Source organism: Onychomys torridus, chromosome 16, assembly GCF_903995425.1.
Source record: "Onychomys torridus chromosome 16, mOncTor1.1, whole genome shotgun sequence".
Lineage (NCBI taxonomy): Eukaryota > Metazoa > Chordata > Mammalia > Rodentia > Cricetidae > Onychomys > Onychomys torridus.
The window spans coordinates 64,786,883-64,806,335 of record NC_050458.1 but is presented as its reverse complement, the minus strand read 5'-3'; the positions used below and the strand labels follow the sequence as shown (position 1 = coordinate 64,806,335).

The window sequence follows — 19,453 nt, the reverse complement described above, 5'->3', positions numbered from 1 at the left end:
AACCCCAAAGCCTTTGTTGGGCTCTTTGGGAAACAAACAAACAAAAAACAAAAGAATAATAAGGGAAACTGTGATACTCTTCCAAATACCTTCTAAGTAATCAAATGCTAGAAAAGTTAAGGGCCAGATGAGGAGCTCGGAGCTATTCCGTTACAGGGTTAAAACTGTTGTAGTATAGAGAAGAATGAACGGTTACACTGGGAACACTGGCTCTTGGGTTCTAACACCTATAATTGAAGTTCATCAATGCAGGACTGTCTTCTATTCCTTTTAGTGCCCCTACTACCTGGTCTTTCATTCCCCTCCCCCTCTGCTATCACAGCACATAGAATGCCTAGTTCTTTACACAGAGTAAGCGTTCTTAAATGTTCTAATCAATGATAGTGTCACAATGGGCCTATTAATAGCATCATCAAGAACAGTAGAAGGCCTCTAGTTGGTCCAAGTAGGTAAGCCACAGCCTCGTGAAGTAGGCTTGCAGCTTCCCAGTGGACACTTTTATTCGCATTTGCCTATATTCTGTGAAAAATAGAAGGAATACAAACAGATTACCCAAATATTCAAAATGTTTGCCAAAAGGCAAAGTGATGGCAATGGTGAGTCCGACTCAGACAACGAATTCAAGGATGGTGCCATGGTGAAAAGAAAGTCCCAAGGCGGTCATGAGGATCCAGCGACCAGTAAACTCGAAATGCCACTATCAGTAAAAGCAGTCATCAATAAGATTGAGCAAGCGCAGCTCCTTCGGGCCAAAGAGGTAAGTAGTCGATTGGTTCACAGACCACATCTTGTATGACTGGGTGAATGTTCTGCTTGAAAAGAAAACGCTTTACATTCAAGAGAGTTGACTGAATTTTAGTTAACTTTGACTATAAATGACACTGTACCATCCCGACTATGGATAGCAAGCTCTAATTCTGTATCAGTCTGTTCACACTAGAATTAGGCAAGACATCTAAGAAATCGATCAATCACTATGGCTTCCCATCTGTAATTCCAGCACTCAGGAGGAGGATGAAAGCAGAAGAAGCTTGAGTTCAAACATGAGGCCAGGTTGAGCTGAATAGTAACAAGGCCTGTCCAAAAAAACATCAGAAGGTGGGTTTCCTGGAGATGGTTCAGCTGGTTAGGGCTCTTTCTGCCAAGCCTCACTGCCTGAGGCTGGTCCCCAGAAGCTACACAACAGAAGACAATCAACTCTCCAACCATGCTCTGGCCTCCACACGTTGTGGTGGTGCCTGCACTCCCTGCAAGCAAATCCATAAATGTAATCCAGAAAGTAAATCAAAGCCTAGGATCAAGTTCAGTGATAGAGCCATTGGCCAGCGTGAGTTAGCCTCTAGGCTCAACCCCAGCACTGCCAAAAGAGGAGAGAGAGAAAATGTTGGTGATATGGGTACTTTCTAGCTTTCAAGACAGTTTCCTGTTCCAGCTTCTCACAACTGGAACACCAGTGTTTATTCTTAACAGCTTTATTGATTGTCTCAGTTACTTTTTTTTTCTATTGCTGGGATAAAACACCATGAGCGAGGCAATGCATAAAAAAATACTCAGTGTGAGGCTCACAGCTTCAGGGGGTTAGAGTCCGTGATGGCGGAGCAAAGGCACTGTGGCAGAAACAGCTGAAAGCTTATATCTTGATCAGCAAGTTGGAGGCAGAGAGAGAGCCGACTTGGAATGGTGTGGACTTTTGAAAGCTCAAAGCTCACAGAAAGTCCTCAAACACACAAGCCTGTGGGCGATATCTCATTCAAACCTCTACATTCCTTGGCCCCCACAGGCTTGTGGTCCTATCATACTACAAAATTCACGTAGTCCAACTTCAAAGGTCCCCATAGTCTTTTACAGTCTTAACACTGTTTAAAAGTCCAAAGGTCAAAGTCTCTTAGGAGATTCAGGGCAATTTCTTAACTGTAACACCCTATAAAACCAAAATAAAAAAGCCAAGTAGGAATTTGCAGCACACAAGGGCAGAGAACATGCATTACCATTCTAAAAGAGGAATGGGGCAGAGTGAAGAAATATAAAAAGATCCAAAGCAAACCTGAATCCCAGAAGGGCAAACTCCAAACCCTGTAATTCCTTGTCTAATGTCAGAGGCCTCAGGTGGCTCCCGGCTTCCAGCTTTGCTGATTGCAACACGCAAACACACTTCCTCCCCTCTTGAGGAGATACCACTCCCTGTCTGCAGCTCCTAGGCAGGTCTCCAGCGCTGTGGGGTCTCCAGTGCAATCCTGGCTTCAGCTTCCCAGCTTCACACAATGGCCTCTCAGGCCTCCTTGAAGGGACTCTCTTTCACATGCCTGGTTTCAGTGGCTCTCCTTAACTGTGGAGGAAGATTCCATGAACGCTTTACACAAGTATCCTTCATGACTCTAAAGTCAGAGAACCATGTGGTTGACACTGCCCACTTCTGTTGCCTGCTTGGGATGGAGCCCCTTGAATCACATTGGCATAAACTTTTCTTTGTTTTGTTTTTTTTCAAAATGTTATGCCCAGATCGTGGGGACCCCCAAAGACCACCACAGAGACCGAATCCTATATGTAAAAGCAAAGAGCCTTTATTTCAAGCTCAGAGCTTGGACGCTGTTGGACGCATGGGTGAGAGCAGAGAGCCCTGAGCCCAGGCAGGGTGGGTGAGAGGATTTCCAGCATTCAGGACCCTGATTAGCTGACATTTGTTTAGGTGTATGGGGAATGTTTAGAATGTCAGGTATTTCCCCTTAGATGCAGGCCCTCCCTGGGGGGGTCAGCTCATGGCTTTTTCTGGATCTGGGTGTTACATGCCAGTAAGCCTGTTACAGAAGCTGTGTCTGGGCCTCTAAGCCTGTCATGGCAGTTGTGTGGTCAAGCTGTTTTGGGCCCCTCCACTTGAGAGGGTTTCTCTGTGTAACAGTCTTTGCTGTCCTGGAACTCATAGAGATCCTCCTGCCTCTGCCTCCCAAGCGCTGAGATTAAAGGCTCCACAGCCTCCCAACTGGTTGCTTCTATAAATTCCTCAGGTCTTTGGAAGCTTAGCTGGATGGGGTCTTGCCCTGAGGGTACACTTCCCTTTGTTCGGTTTTGGAGCAGGCCTTTCTTGAATTTCCTCATTTCTGAGCACAGGCCTTGGTTCCAATATTACACTTCTTGATGTTCTTTTTTTGCTCCAAACTGTACATTTTGTATTTATTCTTGTCCTACTTACTTTTTTCCTTTGTAGACCTGCATAAGTGATTACTAATAATTGAATGAAAAAAGGAAATAAAAGGAGAACAGGACTGCCCCTAAGGGGTTGAGGTTTTTATTATAGACACAGGCAAATGCAGAGACATCTGGGAGAGTCCAGACTGAGCACGGCCAGACTGAGCTGGGCCATGTGAGGAGAAAGGAAGAGGGAGAATCAGAGAGGAGCCACCAACCAAGGCAGGCAGCATGGACCAAGGGACCAAAAAGGCAAAAGGGCCAAAGAGGGTAGATGTAGCCAAATAGCTACATTATATAGGAAAGAGCAGCTGGGGGAGGGGCAGCCCAGGCCCTGGGCTGGAGAGGTCAGGGTAGGGCTGGGGTATGCCAGCCAGGAGGGCCCTGAACAGGTAAGGATCCTGGTGGCCAACCACTTTGATGTGTTAAGAGGCATCTCAGCTGTTTGTCCTGGGTTTGAATATTAGCCTGTTTTGAAATCTCCTCCCCCAAAGAAATTAGTCCATTACTTTTAAATTTAGCCTGAGGCAGATTCTTGGGACAAGGGCAGAAGGCAGCCACATACTTTGCCAAAATATCACAAGAATGGCCTCTAGCTCAGTTACTAATCTCGTTCCCATCTGAAACCTCTTGAGTTGGGCCTCTGCAGTCTACATTACACTCAGCACCATTGTCTTCCAAGCTCCTACTAAGCTAGCCCATTAAGCCCTGCTTAGAGTATTCAAACACTTTCCTAATCTGAAGTCCCAAAGTCTTCCACATTCCTCCAGAAGCCAACATGGCCAGGCCTGAAACAGCAACACCCACTCCTGGTACCAACTTCTTCTTAGTTACTTTTCTAATGCTGTGATAAACCGCCATGTCCAAGGGCATTTATTTGAAAAAAAAAAAAAAAAAGGTGTTAAGCCAGGCGTAGTGGTGCATGCCCCTCATCCCAGCACTCAGGTGACAAAGGCAGGAAAATCTCTGAGAGTTTGAGACCAGCCGGGTCTAAAATACCCAATCTTAGCGGGGTGGTGGTGGCAAACGCCTTTAATCCCAGCACTCAGGAGGCAGAGGCAGGTGGATCTCTGTGAGTTAAGGCCAGCCTGGTCTACAGAGCTAGGCCAGGCCAGGCTCCAAAGCTACAGAGAGAAACCTTGTCTCGATAAACAAAAAAAAAAAAAAAGAGAGAGAGAAAGAAAGAAAGAAAGATATAAGAACTAGATAGCAAGAAGCTTGCCATGGCCATACAGTTTATAAGTAATATAAGTCTCTGCTTACTCGGGGGACACCAGTGGGAGACGCTAGTGGGAGAGATTTGTCCCAACTGCTGGCAGGGCGGGACACAGGAAAACTTCAGCGATATAGGACAGGCACCAAAACTACACAGAGAAACCCTGTCTCAAAAAACAAACAAAATGTCCTCTCTCAAGAAACAAATAAATAAAATTCTTTCTCTCTCTCTCTCTCTCTCTCTCTCTCTCTCTCTCTCTCTCTCCACACACACACTCCCAAAATAATCCACAAAAGTACAAAATTTGAAACCAAACTATACAAGCAAAAAACCAGTAAGACAAAAAAAAAAAAAAAAAAAGCCCTCAAAAATCTATGTGAGATTCGAAGTCTACAAAAATACTATTGAGTTAATTTTGTGTTGGCCATCTACTCTATGAACTCTACTTCAAAGTGGGCTAAATATACTTAGTGAGACCCCATTGGAGAAGACTAATTTTTCCTTTGCAAGCAGGTACCAATTACAGATAGCTTCTTGGTTAGGGATAGGAGGCCATGTCTACTTACCCTTTTCAATGCTGGGACCCTACTGGGCTTGAACCTGGGCTGGCCTGGTGCATGTTGCCGCAGTCTCTGGGCGTTCATCTGGAAGACTGTTTCCTTGGAGTCATCCTCTACCTCTGGCTCCTATAATCTGTTTGCCTCCTCTTCCAAATACCTTGATCCCTGAGGGGAGGGTCTGATGAAGACATCCCATCGAGAACTGAGCGGCCCACTCTTATTCTCTGCACGTTGTCCAGTCCTGGGTCTGTGTTAATTTCCATCTACTTTCAGAGGAAGCTTCTCTGATGATGGCTGAGCCACGCACTGATCTAAGCCTATAGCAGGATATCACTAGGAGTCAGTTTATTGCTATTGTTCTGTTATGCCCAGATGGCAGGTGTTGGTTTTAATGTGGCAGCGCAGTGTTATTCATCAAGCTGCACTGTTACTGTGTGAGAAAAGCCAGGAGTACTACAAAATCCACTACAAGAATTGTATTAGGAGAAGGGACAGAAGAGAACGTGGCCAGGCCTGTGGAAGACACGTGCATGGTGGAGGGGGGGAGTCTGTGTCCTGCTTCTTTTTTTTTTTTTTTTTTTTAAGATTTATTTATTATGTAAACAGTATTCTCTTCAGGCCAGAAGATGGCACCAGGTCTCATTACAGGTGGTTGTGAGCCACCATGTGGTTGCTGGGAATTGAACTCAGGATCTTTGGAAGAGGAATTGGTGCTCTTAACCACTGAGATCCATCTCGACAGGAGCAATCTCTCCTGCCCGTGTTCTGCTTCTTATGGATTCCCCTGCACATGCACATATGGGCTTATGGAGCAATGCCACTCATGTGCATAGATTGCGTGATCATGCTGTGTGCAAATTACAGGATTATGCAGCACACAGATTACACAGGACATAAGGCCTCTTGCTTGGCTACTGAACTGCGCATGTATGGTCATGTAGCTGGGGAAGTGGCCAGGAATCCCAGCATTTCAGACTCTTTGCTTATTATTTTAAAAAAGGCTGGTGAACAGGAATAGAGATGCTGTGTCTCCCGGGAACTGCTTCCAGTTGACCTGGTGGTCATCGGTTGACTATGGGGGGGGGGGGTTAGGGAAGAGGGCTTCGTAGCTAAGCATCCTGGGATGGTGGCTGTCATCTGCTGCCTTGGAGCCATCCATCATCTTTCTCAGATTGGGACTCTGGCTGCTTATGTCTAAGAGGGTGCTGGTGAGACAGAGGAAAGCTTTAAAAAAAGAATTTTATATATTTTTTCCTTTGGTGGGTCCCAGGGTGAGGGAGGTTGTTCTGGAACCAGGAAAGTTTGGGTTATACTTATCTGAAGCAGATATGACCTGTCCAGATGGATCTTGGAAGAATTTTTAAACATATTAAGAAGCAGCCACGGGAAATTTAAAATCTTGGACCGTGATATTGTAATATTTTTAGTACTCTGCTATACTTAGTTAGAGAGAGAGAGAGAGAGAGAGAGAGAGAGAGATTTGTAACATGCTTTTAATTTTTACCTGAGATAAGCCTTATCTGAGACAGATTATGTTAAGGCACCTGTTTCCTTTATTAGTTTAGCATCTAGGAGACACAGGTGATCAATTACTGAGGACTAATAGTAATAGATGGTTATATTAAAGTCTGATTTTGCAGAGTCCCAGACCCTTTTGGGTCTGGGGGTGTAAATACCTTTGGACTGTTACTGTTCCTCACCACCTGGGTATATCTGATGGCCCTTGGACTCCAGCTCTATGGCGATCCTGTAACAATTAGCTGAGTAGTTCATTAGAAGAGGGAACCAAGAAGGGAAAAGCTTGTGGGGTGAGACCTCATTCTTCTGGAATTGGTGACAAGGCAGTGGATCCTGGTGTCCTCTGGAACTTGAGAGAGAGAGCAGGGCCCTGTCTGTGTCCCTGAGCATGAGGAGGAGAAGAGGCATTGCTGACAGGTCTGGAGTGAGGCAGATCGGGGGAGCAATGAAATAAAGCTCCTACCTTCACTGGAAATCTCTTCCCATTAGGTACGCCTGAAAATACAATTAAGTGGTGGGGTCTGGTGAGGTAGGTAAGGCTGTCCCCCTACTCCAATGATAGGGAAATGAGAAGGAAAGGTGGGACCCCAAAACTCCCTTAGGACTCAGTAAATGGCTCAGTGTCCAAAAGGAAGGAAATGGATTGCCCTAATATTGCAATGGCTATCCTGCCCTGTGAGCCCATGGCCAAGCCCAGGAGATAGCTGGAGGGTATCACTGATGGGATAAGGGCTGGGGACATATGTACACGGAGGACCCCACGGGGGTCCAATGGCATTCAATGTTTCATCGAGGATGAGTGATGGTATACCAGCCAGAAATATAACTCAAGCTACAGTTGTGGGAAATGGCAAGGATTGGAAAGGGAAAACTCAGCAATCTGAGCAGCCCGGCAAGTTAAAAAAGCAGGCAGTCATAGATGGAGCAAAACCTCGGCACAGGTTCCCTGTGAGGCCAGAGTCCAGGCAGGGTAGATTATTTTTATCATAGCAGAGGTTGAGGTGAGGGGATTTCCAGGCTCACTTTTGTGTAGGTGTATAGGAAATATTTGGAATGTCAGGTATTTCTTCTTAGATTCAGGCCCCCTGGGTGGGGTCAGCTTATGGCTTTTCCTGGGTCCAAATGTTGCCTGCCAGAATCTGTGTCTGGGCCTCCAAGCCTGTCATGACAGTTGTGTGGTCAAGGTGTTTCCGCCCCCTGCTCCATAGTTCATTTAGCCAAACAATGGTATTTGTGGCCGGGCGGTGGTGGTGCACACCTTTAATCCCAGAACTTGGGAGGCAGAGCCAAGCGGATCTTTGTGAGTTCTCGGCCAGCTTGGGCTACCAAGTGAGTTCCAGGAAAGGCGCAAAGCTACACAGAGAAACCCTGTCTCTCGAGAAAAAAAAAAAAAAAAGTATTTGTGTTCCCCTAGGCCCATGGCCTATCAGCCTCAGGTTCTTGACCTTCCCAGCAGTGTCAGGCATGGATTACATATCACAGAGTGAAATACATTTCAATTAGAAAAAAAACCCATAAGATTGGGCTTTGGACAGTGGTGGTGCAAGCATTTAATCCTAGCACTCAGGAGGTGAGACAGGTGGATCTCTATGAGTTCCAGGCCAGCCTGGTCTACAGAGCAAGTTCCAGGATAAGCTTCAAAGATACACAGGGAAACTCTGTCTCAAAAAAACAAAACAAAAACAAAAACAAAAACAAAAAAAACAAAAACAAAAAACAAGTGGGGCAGTGATGGCACACACCTTTAATCCCAGCACTCAGGAGGCAGAGCCAGGCGGATCTCTGTGAGTTCGAGGCCAGCCTTGTCTACAAAGTGAGAGCCAGGACAGGCTCCAAAACTACACAGAGAAACCCTGTGTCGAAAAACCAAAAAAAAACAAAAAACAAAAACAAAAACAAAAAACAAACAAACAAACAAAATTGGATTGTAGGCAAGCCTGTAGAGCATTTTCTTAATTAGTGATTGATGGGGGAGTGCCCAGCCTATTGTGGGTGGTGCTACCCCTGGGCAGGTGTGTTCTATAAGAAAGCAAACTGAGCAAGTCATGGGGAGCAAGCCAGTAAGCAGCACCCCTCCACGTTCTCTGTATCAGTTCCTGCCCTGACTTACTTCTATGATGAACAGTGATGTAGAAGTGTAAACCAAATCAACCCTTTCCACCCAACTTGCCTTTTGGTCACAGCGTTTCATCGCAGCACTAGAGACCCTAAGGCATTGTTAGGGTTCCTATTGCTGTGATGAAACATCATGCCTGTGGTGGTTTGAATAAAAATGGCCCCCAAAGGTTCATATATAAATATTAAGGGTGTAGCACTATGTGAAAGGATTAGGAGGTGTGGCCTTGTTGGAGGAAATGTGTCATCCATCAGAGGTGTGCTTTGAGGTTTCGAAAAGTCCAAGCCAGGCTCAGAGGCTCTCTGTTCCTGCTGCTTGTGGATGGGGATAGAATTCTCAGCTCCACCGGGCGGTGGTGGCTGTGAACATAGTTGAGCATATATCTTTGTGGTATGGTTGAGCATTCCTTGGGTATATGCCCAAGAGTGGTATGGCTGGGTCTTAAGGTAGATCGATTCCCAATTTTCTGAGAAACCGCCATACTGATTTCCACAGTGGTTGTACAAGTTTGCATTCCCACCAACAGTGGAGGTGTGTTTCCCTTTGCTCCACATCCTCTCCAACATAGACTGTCATTAGTGTTTTTGATCATAGCCATTCTGACAGGTGTAAGGTGGTATCTCAGAGTCATTTTGATTTGCATTTTTCTGATGATTAAGGATGTTGAGCATTTCTTTAAATGTGTTTCAGCCATTTGAGATTCTTCTTTTGAGAATTCTGTTTAGCTCTTTAGCCCATTTTTTAATTGGATTGTTCAGTATTTTGATGTCCAGTTTCTTGAGTTCTTCATATACTTTGGAGATCAGTCCTCTGTCAGATGTGGGGTTAGTGAAGGTCTTTTCCCATTCTGTAGGCTGTCTTTTTGTCTTATTGACTATGTCTTTTGCCCTACAAAAGCTTCTCAGTTTCAAGAGGTCCCATTTATTAATTGTCTCTCTCAGTGTCTGTGCTGCTGGTGTTATATTTAGGAAGTGATCTTCTGTGCCAATGTGTTCAAGAGTACTTCCTACTTTCTCTTCTATCAAGTTCAGTGTAACTGGATTTATTTTGAGGTCTTTGATTCACTGGACTTGAGTTTTGTGCATGGTAACAGATATGGACCTGTTTGTAATCTTTTACATATTGACATCCAGTTATGCCAGCACCATTTGTTGAAGATTCTTTCTTTTTTCCATTGTATAGTTTTGGCTTCTTTGTCAAAAATCAGGTTAATGTCAGGGTCTTCAATTCGATTCCATTGGTCTGTTATGTTGGTTTTTATGCCAGTACCAAGCTGTTTTTATTTACTATAGCTCTATAGTAGAGCTTGAGGTCAGGGATGGTGATGCCTCCAGAGGTTGCTTTATTGTACAGGATTCTTTTAGCTATCCTGGGTCTTTTGTTTTTCCACATGAAGTTGAGTATTGTTCTTTCCAAGTCTGTGAAGAATTGTGTTGAACATATTTACACATATGTTCAGGGGTGTGTGTGTGCATGTGGAGGCTCGAGGACAACTTCAGGTACTCGCCAAGTTCCTTTTTTTATGATTTATTTATTTTTGGGGTTGGGGATTTAGCTCAAGGGTAGTAGAGTGCTTGTCTAGCAAATGAAAGGCCCTGGGTTTGGTTCTCAGCTCTGGAGGGGGAGAAAAGATTTATTTATTTTTATTTTATGCATATGAGAGTTTTGCCAACATGTATGCATGTGCACTACCTGTGTTCCTGGTGCCCTTGAGGGTCAGAAGAGGGCACTGGGCTCTCCCCTGGAACTGGAGCTAGAGTTGAGCTACCATGTGGATGCTGGGAGCTGCGCTCAGCTCCTCTGTGAGACCTCCAGCACCAAGCATCTCCTCACTTTCCACTCCACCTTTTGAGAAAAGGTCTCTCAGTGACCTGGAAGTCACTGATTGAGCTAAGCTTCATGGCCAGTACAACCCACAGATGTACTTGTTTCTACTTTCCCAGGCACATACTATCATGATCAGATTTTTAGTGGGTGTTTTGTTTTGATTTTTTTCGAGACAGGGTTTCTCTGTGTAGCTTTGCGCCTTTTCTGGAACTCACTCTGTAGACCAGGCTGGCCTCAAACTCACAGAGATCCGACTGGCTCTGCCTCCCTAGAGTGCTGGGATTAAAGGCGTGCGCCACCGCTGGCCGGCTCAAATTTTTAGTGTTTTTAACCTGGGTTCCAGGATCAAGCTCAGACTGTCATTCCTGTACGGCAGGCGGTTTACAATGAAGCCACCTGCCCAGACCTCGTCATTGTCTTCAAGCTTGTACTATAGGGCTATCCTACCTTCTAGATTAGGTTGGTTTCTAGACTTTTGGGGTTTTCTTTTAAGGAGTTTATTATTCATTTTGTTTTTGTTTTTGTTTTTGTTTTTTGTTTTTTTTTCAGACAGGGTCTCTCTACACAGTTCTGACTGTCCTAGAACTCACTATGTAGACCAGGCTGGCCTCAAACTCACAGAGATCTGCCTGCCTCTGCCTCCCCAGTGCTGGGATTAAAGGCATGAGCTACCACATCTGCCTTAATCTGTCATTTCTTTTCCACCAAAGCCAATTCTCTCTCAGCTTCAGCTGATAATCCTCTTGGACTACTTAAGTCCTTGTCACCATCTAAGGTTTTGAACACTGGACAAGATACTGCCATGCTTCATCATCCTGATGGTATGGATTTTTAACCCCCTGGAACCACAAGCCCAAATAAACACACTCTTCTATACGTTTCCTTGTTCATGCTGTTTTATCACAGCAACAGAAAAGTCCATACACTGGTATGTAGGAAAGCTATTGAATTTTGTATTTGTATGTTGGTTGTGTATTCTGCAACTTTGTGAAAGTATTTGTCAGATCCAGTGGACACTGGTCTGGCGGAGTCTGTAGAGTCCTGTAGTACCACATCATCTAGGGATAGTAGTCCTGTCTTTGTTGCTTTCCCATGGCTGTGAAGAGACATCAAGACCAAACAGCTGGTAGAAGAAAGCATTTAACTGGGGAGCTTGCTTGCAGTTTCAGAACTGACCCCATAGTCACCAAGGTGGGGAACATGGCAATGAGAAAGCAGGCATGGTGCTGGAGCAGCCGCTGAGAACTTACATGTTGAGGCAGTAAGCAGGCAGCAAGTGAGCCTGGGCCTGGCGTGGGCTTTGGAAACCTCTATGCCCATTTCCAGTGACACACCTCCTCCAACAAGGCCACACCCCTAACCCCTTGAACAGTTCCAACAGCAACCAGCATTCAAATATATGAGCCTAGGGCGGTGACTCATTCAAACCGCCACAGATCCCTTCTCTTTCTCTTCTCTAATTGCTCTAGCTAAGGATGCCTGCAGGATGTTGACCAGAGCATTAACAGTTTGCACATTGACTCCTGGATTCTATAGGAAACGCTTTCTTCATTTTTTTCTCCAGTTCGTATAATGTTGGCTACAGGTGTCTTAGATATTTGTTCTGATATTGAGGTGTATTCCTTCCATTCCTAGTTTCTCCAGCACCTTCATCATGAAGGCAGGATGAACTCTTGTCCAATGCCTTTTTTGTTTTTTTTTTTAAGATTTATTTATTTGTTATGTATAAAGCATGTAAGACTGCAGGCCAGAAGAGGGCACCAGATCTCATTACAGATGGTTGTGAGCCACCATGTGGTTGCTGGGAATTGAACTCAGGACCTCTGGAAGAGCAGCCCGTGCTCTTAACCTCTGAGCCATCTTCCAGCCCGCTGTTTGTTTTTTTTAAAATCTACAGACAGGATCCTGTGATTTCTGTCCCTGAGGTATTTACATGGTGTGTTACACCTCTTGATTTGCATATGTTGGACCAAGTTTGCATTCTTGGACTGAAAGTGTCATAATTATGATGTGTGATTTTCATGATGAATTCTGGAATTCCATTTGCAAGTATTTTGCTGAGAACCATTGCATTTATGGCTCTCCCTTGCGTTATACCCGTTCCCCTTGTTAAGTACCTTGTGGTACTAGGTTGGTGCTGGTTTGCAGGATGAACTATAGCGCTCTTTCCCTTTTTACTTTAGGAAACCATCCTACAAGCATTGGTGTTGGGTCTTCCTTAAAAGCTCAGGAGATTCAGCAGTGAATCTGTTCAGTGCTGGGCATTTCTTTGTGGATAAACTTTAAAATTACTACTTCATTGGCTGTGGGTGGTGGTGGCGCATACCTTTGTTCCCAGCACTTGAGAAGCAGAGGCAGGTGGATCTCTGTGAGTTCTATAAGGGCTGGTATGAGAGAGTTCCAGGCCATCCAGGACTACATGAGATCTTGTCTTAAAAAAAAGTTTGTAGCTGGGCGGTGGTGGTGCATGCCGTAATCCCAGCACTCAGGAGGCAGAGGCAGGTGGATCTCTGTGAGTTTGAGACCAGCCTGGTCTACAGAGCTAGTCCAGAACAGACTCCAAAGCTACAGAGAAACCCTGTCTTGAAAAACCAAAAAAAATAAAAAAATAAAAAAAAATAAAAAAAAAAAAGTTTGTAGTGTTTCAATCTCATTGCTTGTTATGCGTCTGTTTAAGTTGTTTCTTATTAAAAATCTATTTGTGACTTAATCTTTGTAAGTCATATATGTTTAATTTTCCTGTTTCTTCTAAGTCTTTTAGCTTTAAAAATTTTTTTAAATTAAAATATAATTACATAGCTGGGTATAGCGGCACAAACCTTTCATCCCAGCACTCATGAGGCAGAGGCAAGCAGATCTCTGTAGGTTTGAGGCCAGCCTGGTTTACAAAGAGAGTTCCTGGACAGCCAGGACTACATAGAGAAACCTTGTCTCAAAAAGAAACCACACATACATCACTTTCTCCTTTTCCTTTCCTCCCTTTCTGCCCCTCCCATGTTACCCGCTCCCTTGTTCTCTCTCTAATTCATGGCCTCTGGCTTTTCTTTGTTATTTCCTGTGTGTGTGTGTGTGTGTGTGTGTGTGTGTGTGTGTGTGTGTGCGTGTGCGTGCGTGTGTGTGTGTATACCTAAATATGTAGCTACAACCTGTGCAGCCTGTATATTGTGAACTTGTATGTTCATGTTTTCAGGGCTGGCCACTTGATACTGGATAACCAGTTGCGGGGAGCCTTTCCTGAGGAAAACTATTTCTCCCACTCTCAAAATCCCTTAGTTGCCTAGAGCTCTTTGTCTAGAGTCGGAGCCCTGTGAGCCCCCCGTTCCGTGTTAGCACATCTATTGGTGTTGTCCTTGTTCGGGCCTTGTTTAGGCAGTGTGTTATGGAGACTTCCCGGGTGTACTTTCCCTGACAATTCCAGGAGACACCATCTCATCGCCACCGCCGTCCTGTTTCTCTGGATCCTGCAGTCTTTCTGTGATGTCTCCTGAGCCTTAGGTTGTGTAGTGGGTGGATCACCCGGGGTCTCTCCCAGTCACTGTTCTCTCTGTTGTGATCAGTTGTGTTTTTCTTTAATGGTCTCCATCTGTTGCGGAGAAGTTTCCTTGTTGAGAGGGGAGAGCTGCACTTACTTGTGTGGGTGAGGACAAACACTTCGGATGCAGCTGGGAAGATGCTGGTTTAGGAAAGTGGCCGCTGTAGGTTCTCCTCCAAGACCCATGACCTCACTAGCTCTGGGTAGTTGGCGCAGTTTCCAGTACCAGGCATGCTTCCCCCCACCATTGAGTGAGTTCCACATCCAATTAGAGATGTTGTGGGCCACCAAGGTATGAGTGCCACTGCTGCACCTTTAGGGTCGTGGGGCCACCACATTGATCACTGTTGGGGTTCACTGGCATTATAGCTTGGCAGGACTACCGGTGGCCTCCCTCCCTTGGAAGATTGCATGGCAACTTCTGGGACCATGAAAGCTAGTCCTCAGGGAGGAGGCATTCAGGTCAGCTCTACCTCAGACCTTCCAAGTCCCATATCCAAAGTACACAGCACCGTCAGCAGTAGGGACTTAACTTCAACCTCTGAGAGGCAACCAAGGGCAACGGCAATAACCTGTTTGTGGGGTCTCTAGCCTCCCTTGACAACTCATGAAGGGGCTTCACATGCCTGGGGATTTTTTGTTTGTTTGTTTGTTTGTTTGTTTGTTTTTGTTTTTCGAGACAGGGTTTCTCTGTGTAGTTTTGCACCTTTCCTGGAACTCACTTGGTAGACCAGGCTGGCCCTGAACTCACAGAGATCCATCTGGTTCTGCCTCCTAAGTGCTGGGATTAAAGGCGTGCACCACCACCTCTGGTACATGCCTGATATTTTTGTAAGACAGTCTATGGATGGCTCTTAGGGAGAACATTGCCAGCCCCATGGAAAAATATCATTTAAACTCCATCTGTACATGTGTACACAGACTTATATGTAATTCTAGGTAAACAGACAATAATATGACTCCTTATGAGTGTTTCAGACACCTTGCTGTTATTTTGTCTCCTTCCTGTTCCTTCTGTTTTGACTTCCTTCCCCACTCCCTTGCCTTTCCCAATTCTCCCTCCAAATCACTTGTGCCCTGTGAGTCTCCTCTCTGTTGCTTTACCTCATAACCATGGTCCCTTTCCACTTTCCTACCTTCTGTAGTTACCACAGTTACATACTCACATCCAAGAATTTGTAGCTAAGAGCCACATGGGAGAGGAAGCATGCCATGTTTGTCTTTCTGGAACTGGAGTACCTCATTCAACATGATCTTTTCTAGTTCCATCCAAAGTTCACAATTTCATTTTTCTTCCCAGCTGAGTAACATTCCGGAGTGTGTGCCCTGTTTTCCTTACCCAGTCCTCAGGTGAAGGACAGTTAGGTTGTTTCTGTTTCTTAGCCATTGTGACCAGAGCAGCAATGCACATGGCTGAGGAAGCATCCATGGAGTAGGATGTGGTGTCCTTTGGGCACATGCCAGGGGGTGGTATAACTCAGTTCTATGGTGCATTTATTTTTAGCTTGTTGAGAAAATTTCACACTGATTTCCAGGGTGGCGGCACCAGTTTGCGATCCTCCCAACAGTGAATGAGGGCTCCCTCCCCCACATCATCTCCAGCATTTGCTGTCTGTTGTTTTGTTGACCTTGGCCATTCTTACTGGGGTAACATGAAATCCCAAAGCTGCTTTCAGATTTTTTAAGATTTGATTTTCTGTGTGTGGGTGTTTTGCCAGCATACATATATCTGTACAGCTTGGGCACGCAGTGCCCACAGCAGCCAGAGAGGGCACTGGATCCCCTGGAACTGGAATTCCAGATGGTTGTGAGCCATCATGTGGGCTGGGAAATGAACCTAGGTCCTGTACAAGATCAGCCAGTGCCCTTAAACACTGAGCCATCTCTCTAGACCCTCAAAGTTGGTTTGATTTGCAGTTCCTGGTGTGCTAGGATGGAGGAGCTTTGGGGGAGATTACTTATAGACATTTCTATTTCTATTTCCCCTCCAATTGTGGCAGGGAGGTTTCTGGGCACAGTAGACTCGGTTGGCAGTTGTGGCTTTTAGACCTTGGAGCGCATCGCCCTGGCTCGTGTGTGGCTCTGATGGGTTTTCCTTTCTCAGTGACTTGTGCTTTTTCCTCTTGCAGCCCTCAAAGCTTTCGTTCTCTATGCTTAGTGTTTTGACTATGGTATGCCGGGTGGAGTCCTTTTCTGTCTTCTCTATTTGGTGCTCTGTGTGGTTCTTCTATCCGGATGTCTTCCTTTAGTTTGGGCAAGTTCTCTTCCTTGGGCTTGGTGAAGATCTGGTCTATCCTGTCGACCTGGGGTCCCCCCCCACCCCCAGCTTTAAAGGAAAGGGTTTATTTCATCTTACAGCTTATCATCCATCATCCAGAAAAATCAGGGCAGGAACTAAAATTAGGCAGGTATCTAGAGGCAAGAGCTTAAGCAGAGACCATAGAAGCTTATTGGCTTGCTCCCTAAGGCTTTCTCAGCCTGCATTCTTGTATCCACAAGGATGCATTACCTACAACGTATATACCCAGGGTTGCATTACCTACAACGTATACACCCAGGGTTGCATTACCTACAACTGGTTGTGCTTTCCAAATAAAGCATCAATCATGAAAACACCCTACAGACTTGCCTACAGGCCAATATGATGGAGGCATTTTCTCAATTAAGATTCCTTCTTCCCAGATGCCCCGAGCTTGTGTCAAGTTGACATAAAAGCTGGATAGGACAGGAGACAACTAAGTCATGAGAGCAGAGTCCTCATCATGATGAGGACACTAAGGGACCATCTCTGAGAAATGTCCTCACCAGACACAATCTGCAGGCACCTGGTCCTCCCAGCCTCCGGAACTGTCAACAATGCATTTCTGTTCATAAATTACCTAGTTCAAAATAGTGTAACATTGCATCCCAGATGGAAGGCAGAGGGAATCTATGTTTTATATTTTCTTTCTCATAGTGAGGAATACTCACATTGTCTCCAGTGTCTCAGGGCACACTTACTACATCTTCTGATAAACTTGCATGGGAATTTCTTCAGGATAAATATCCAGAAACAGAATTTCTGGTTCCCTGATCTTTGTAAACTTGGGTTAGGAAGTAGTGACTACCTTGTATGATGGCTGCCTTAGCCCACATGCCACCGTCGACCCAGGGTTCTTCCCCTTCATCCACTCCTATACTTTGAAGGTTTGGTCCCTCATGGTGTCCCACATTCCCTGCATGTTTCTTTCCTGTGGTCTTATTTTATTTTATTTTTCATAATCTTTGCTTGTCCTGATATTGTCTTCTGCTTATTCACCCTACTTGTAAGGCTTTTCCTCGAGTGTTTTTGGTTGGGTTATATCCTTTCATCTTTGGCTTTCCAATGTTTCAATCCCTTTACTGGTTTTCAAATCCTGGATTGCCTTCATGATTTTAATACCTCTCATATTTGTGTTTTCTTGGGCATCACTTAGGCATTTAAGTCATTTTCTTTAAGGTCGATGAGCTGTTTGTTTCTTTTATAAACTTGAATTTTTTTTATAAAGTTTATGTTTGTTCTTTTAAATTCTGTGTCCTGGGGTTCATCGAGGTCATTCTCATTGGAGGACATTTCTATAGTACTGGTAAATTTGGGGTGGGGAGGGATACTGCCTTGATTTTTTAATATTGTCTGAATGAGATCTGGGCATGTGGATTTCCTTTTTTGGTTTTTTCTTTTCTTCTTCTTCTTCTTTTTGTTTTTTTTTTTTTTTTTTTTTTTCGAGACAGGGTTTCTCTGTGTAGTTTTGCGCCTTTCTTAGAACCAGGCTGGCCTCAAACTCACAGAGATCCGCCTGTCTCTGCCTCCCAAGTGCTGGTATTAAAGGCATGTGCCGCCGCCGCCGCCACCACCACCCAGCAACTTCTTTTATTAATTCTGTGATACAGATTCAGCAGGCTGGGACAGAACTCACAAGAGATCTGCCAGCCTGGGCTTCCTGAGTGCTCAGATTAAAGGTGTGCGCCACCACACTCAGTATCTTTTTGCAGTGAAGAGACACTATGACCATGTCAACTCTTATGAAAGAAAGTATTTAACTGGGGGCATGCTTGTAGTTTCAGAGTCTGTTATTATCATGGCACGTTGCATGCATGGATCTGGAGCAGTAGCTGAGAGCTATGTCCTGGTCTGCGGGGAGGGGGGGGAGGGAACAGGTTTTGAGAGTCTGTTTTCCTTCTCTGTGAGTTCCGGGTAAGTACTGAACTCACATAGTAGGTTCTTGCTGACTAGACTTTTATTTTCAACTTACAAGTGGTCTCTCAGGATATAGCCTTGTTGCAAATTAATTAGTATCTGTTTTTAGGATGACTCAAACACAGATAAAACTATATAATCTACCTTGTGGGGAGATTGTATGCGTACCTGTTTGTATCAGGAATTTCTCCTGTTACAGTTCTGAAATCTGTGACATGTGGCCAGGCTTCCATCCCTCAGGAAGACCCCAGGCATACTCTTCTCAACCTCTTAAGCTTCTAGTGGCCTCAACACACCAATCTTCAGGTCTACCCATGATTTATCCACAGACTGCACACACTCTGTATGACTACGGAAACTTGCCACATATACACTGCACACTGTGAGTCTACGGAAACCTGGAACATACACACTGCACACGCTGTATGTCTATGGAAACCTGCCACATCCTCGTTAGAAGGGCTCATGTGATCAGATTAGATTGTGTCCAAAATAATTAAAGAATAATCCCCCCCCCTGTGTATTCAGACAGGTTCTCATGTAAACCCAGGCTGGCCTCTTATAGTCCAGGCTGGCCTCTTAACTCACTGTGTAGCCACAGATGACTTTGAGTTTCTAATCCTTTTGCCATTATCTCCCAAGCGCTGGAATTAGGGGTGTGAATCACCACACCTGGTTTTACGTGTTGATGGGGATGGAGCCTAGAGTTCCACATGTGCTAGGTAAGCACTCTACCCAAGGGATCTACATGAAATATTTCCACGCAAAGTGACATTTTCAGTTTCCCAAAAATTAGACTCTGGCATCATTGGTAACAGAGACAAAGTAGGTAAAAGTAATTTTTCAGTTTATAACAGGGCTAAAACTGGAGAAAATAAAATTCATAGTAGTTATCTCTGGACATTGAGAAGGAGAAGCTCCGGAGACACAATACCCAGCAACCTTGAACAATATCTCTTTTCTAGGAAGTGGGCAGGAAAGTATTCAGTTGGCATTATTGTATTACTCTGTGCATCTCAGGGTTTGTCCTGCTTTACATTAGATTCTACTCCTTAACCTTTCCACTCCGAGTCTCACAGTGAGCATCTATCAATATACATATCCAGTGTCATCATGGTGGGGAGCTGACAGCATGCAGGTGGTGCTGGAGGAGTAGCTGAGAGTCCTACATCTTGTAGGTAAAAGGATGTCGGCAGACAGTCACACTGAAGGAAACAGGCAAGAGACCTCAAAGCCTACCCCGACAGTGACACACTTCCTCAACAAGGCCACACCTCCCAATGTG

General features: G+C 44.9%; 1 protein-coding gene across 1 annotated transcript in view; it reads left to right on the top strand.

Annotated features, from left to right (window-relative positions):
* Nucleotides 1-565: 565 nt before the first annotated feature.
* Fam186a (family with sequence similarity 186 member A) overlaps nt 566-19,453 on the top strand; it is a 109,555-nt gene continuing 90,667 nt past the window's right edge. Inside the window, 1 exon segment of the mRNA XM_036207629.1 lies at nt 566-757. Within this exon segment, the coding sequence (XP_036063522.1) occupies nt 566-757 (192 nt within the window).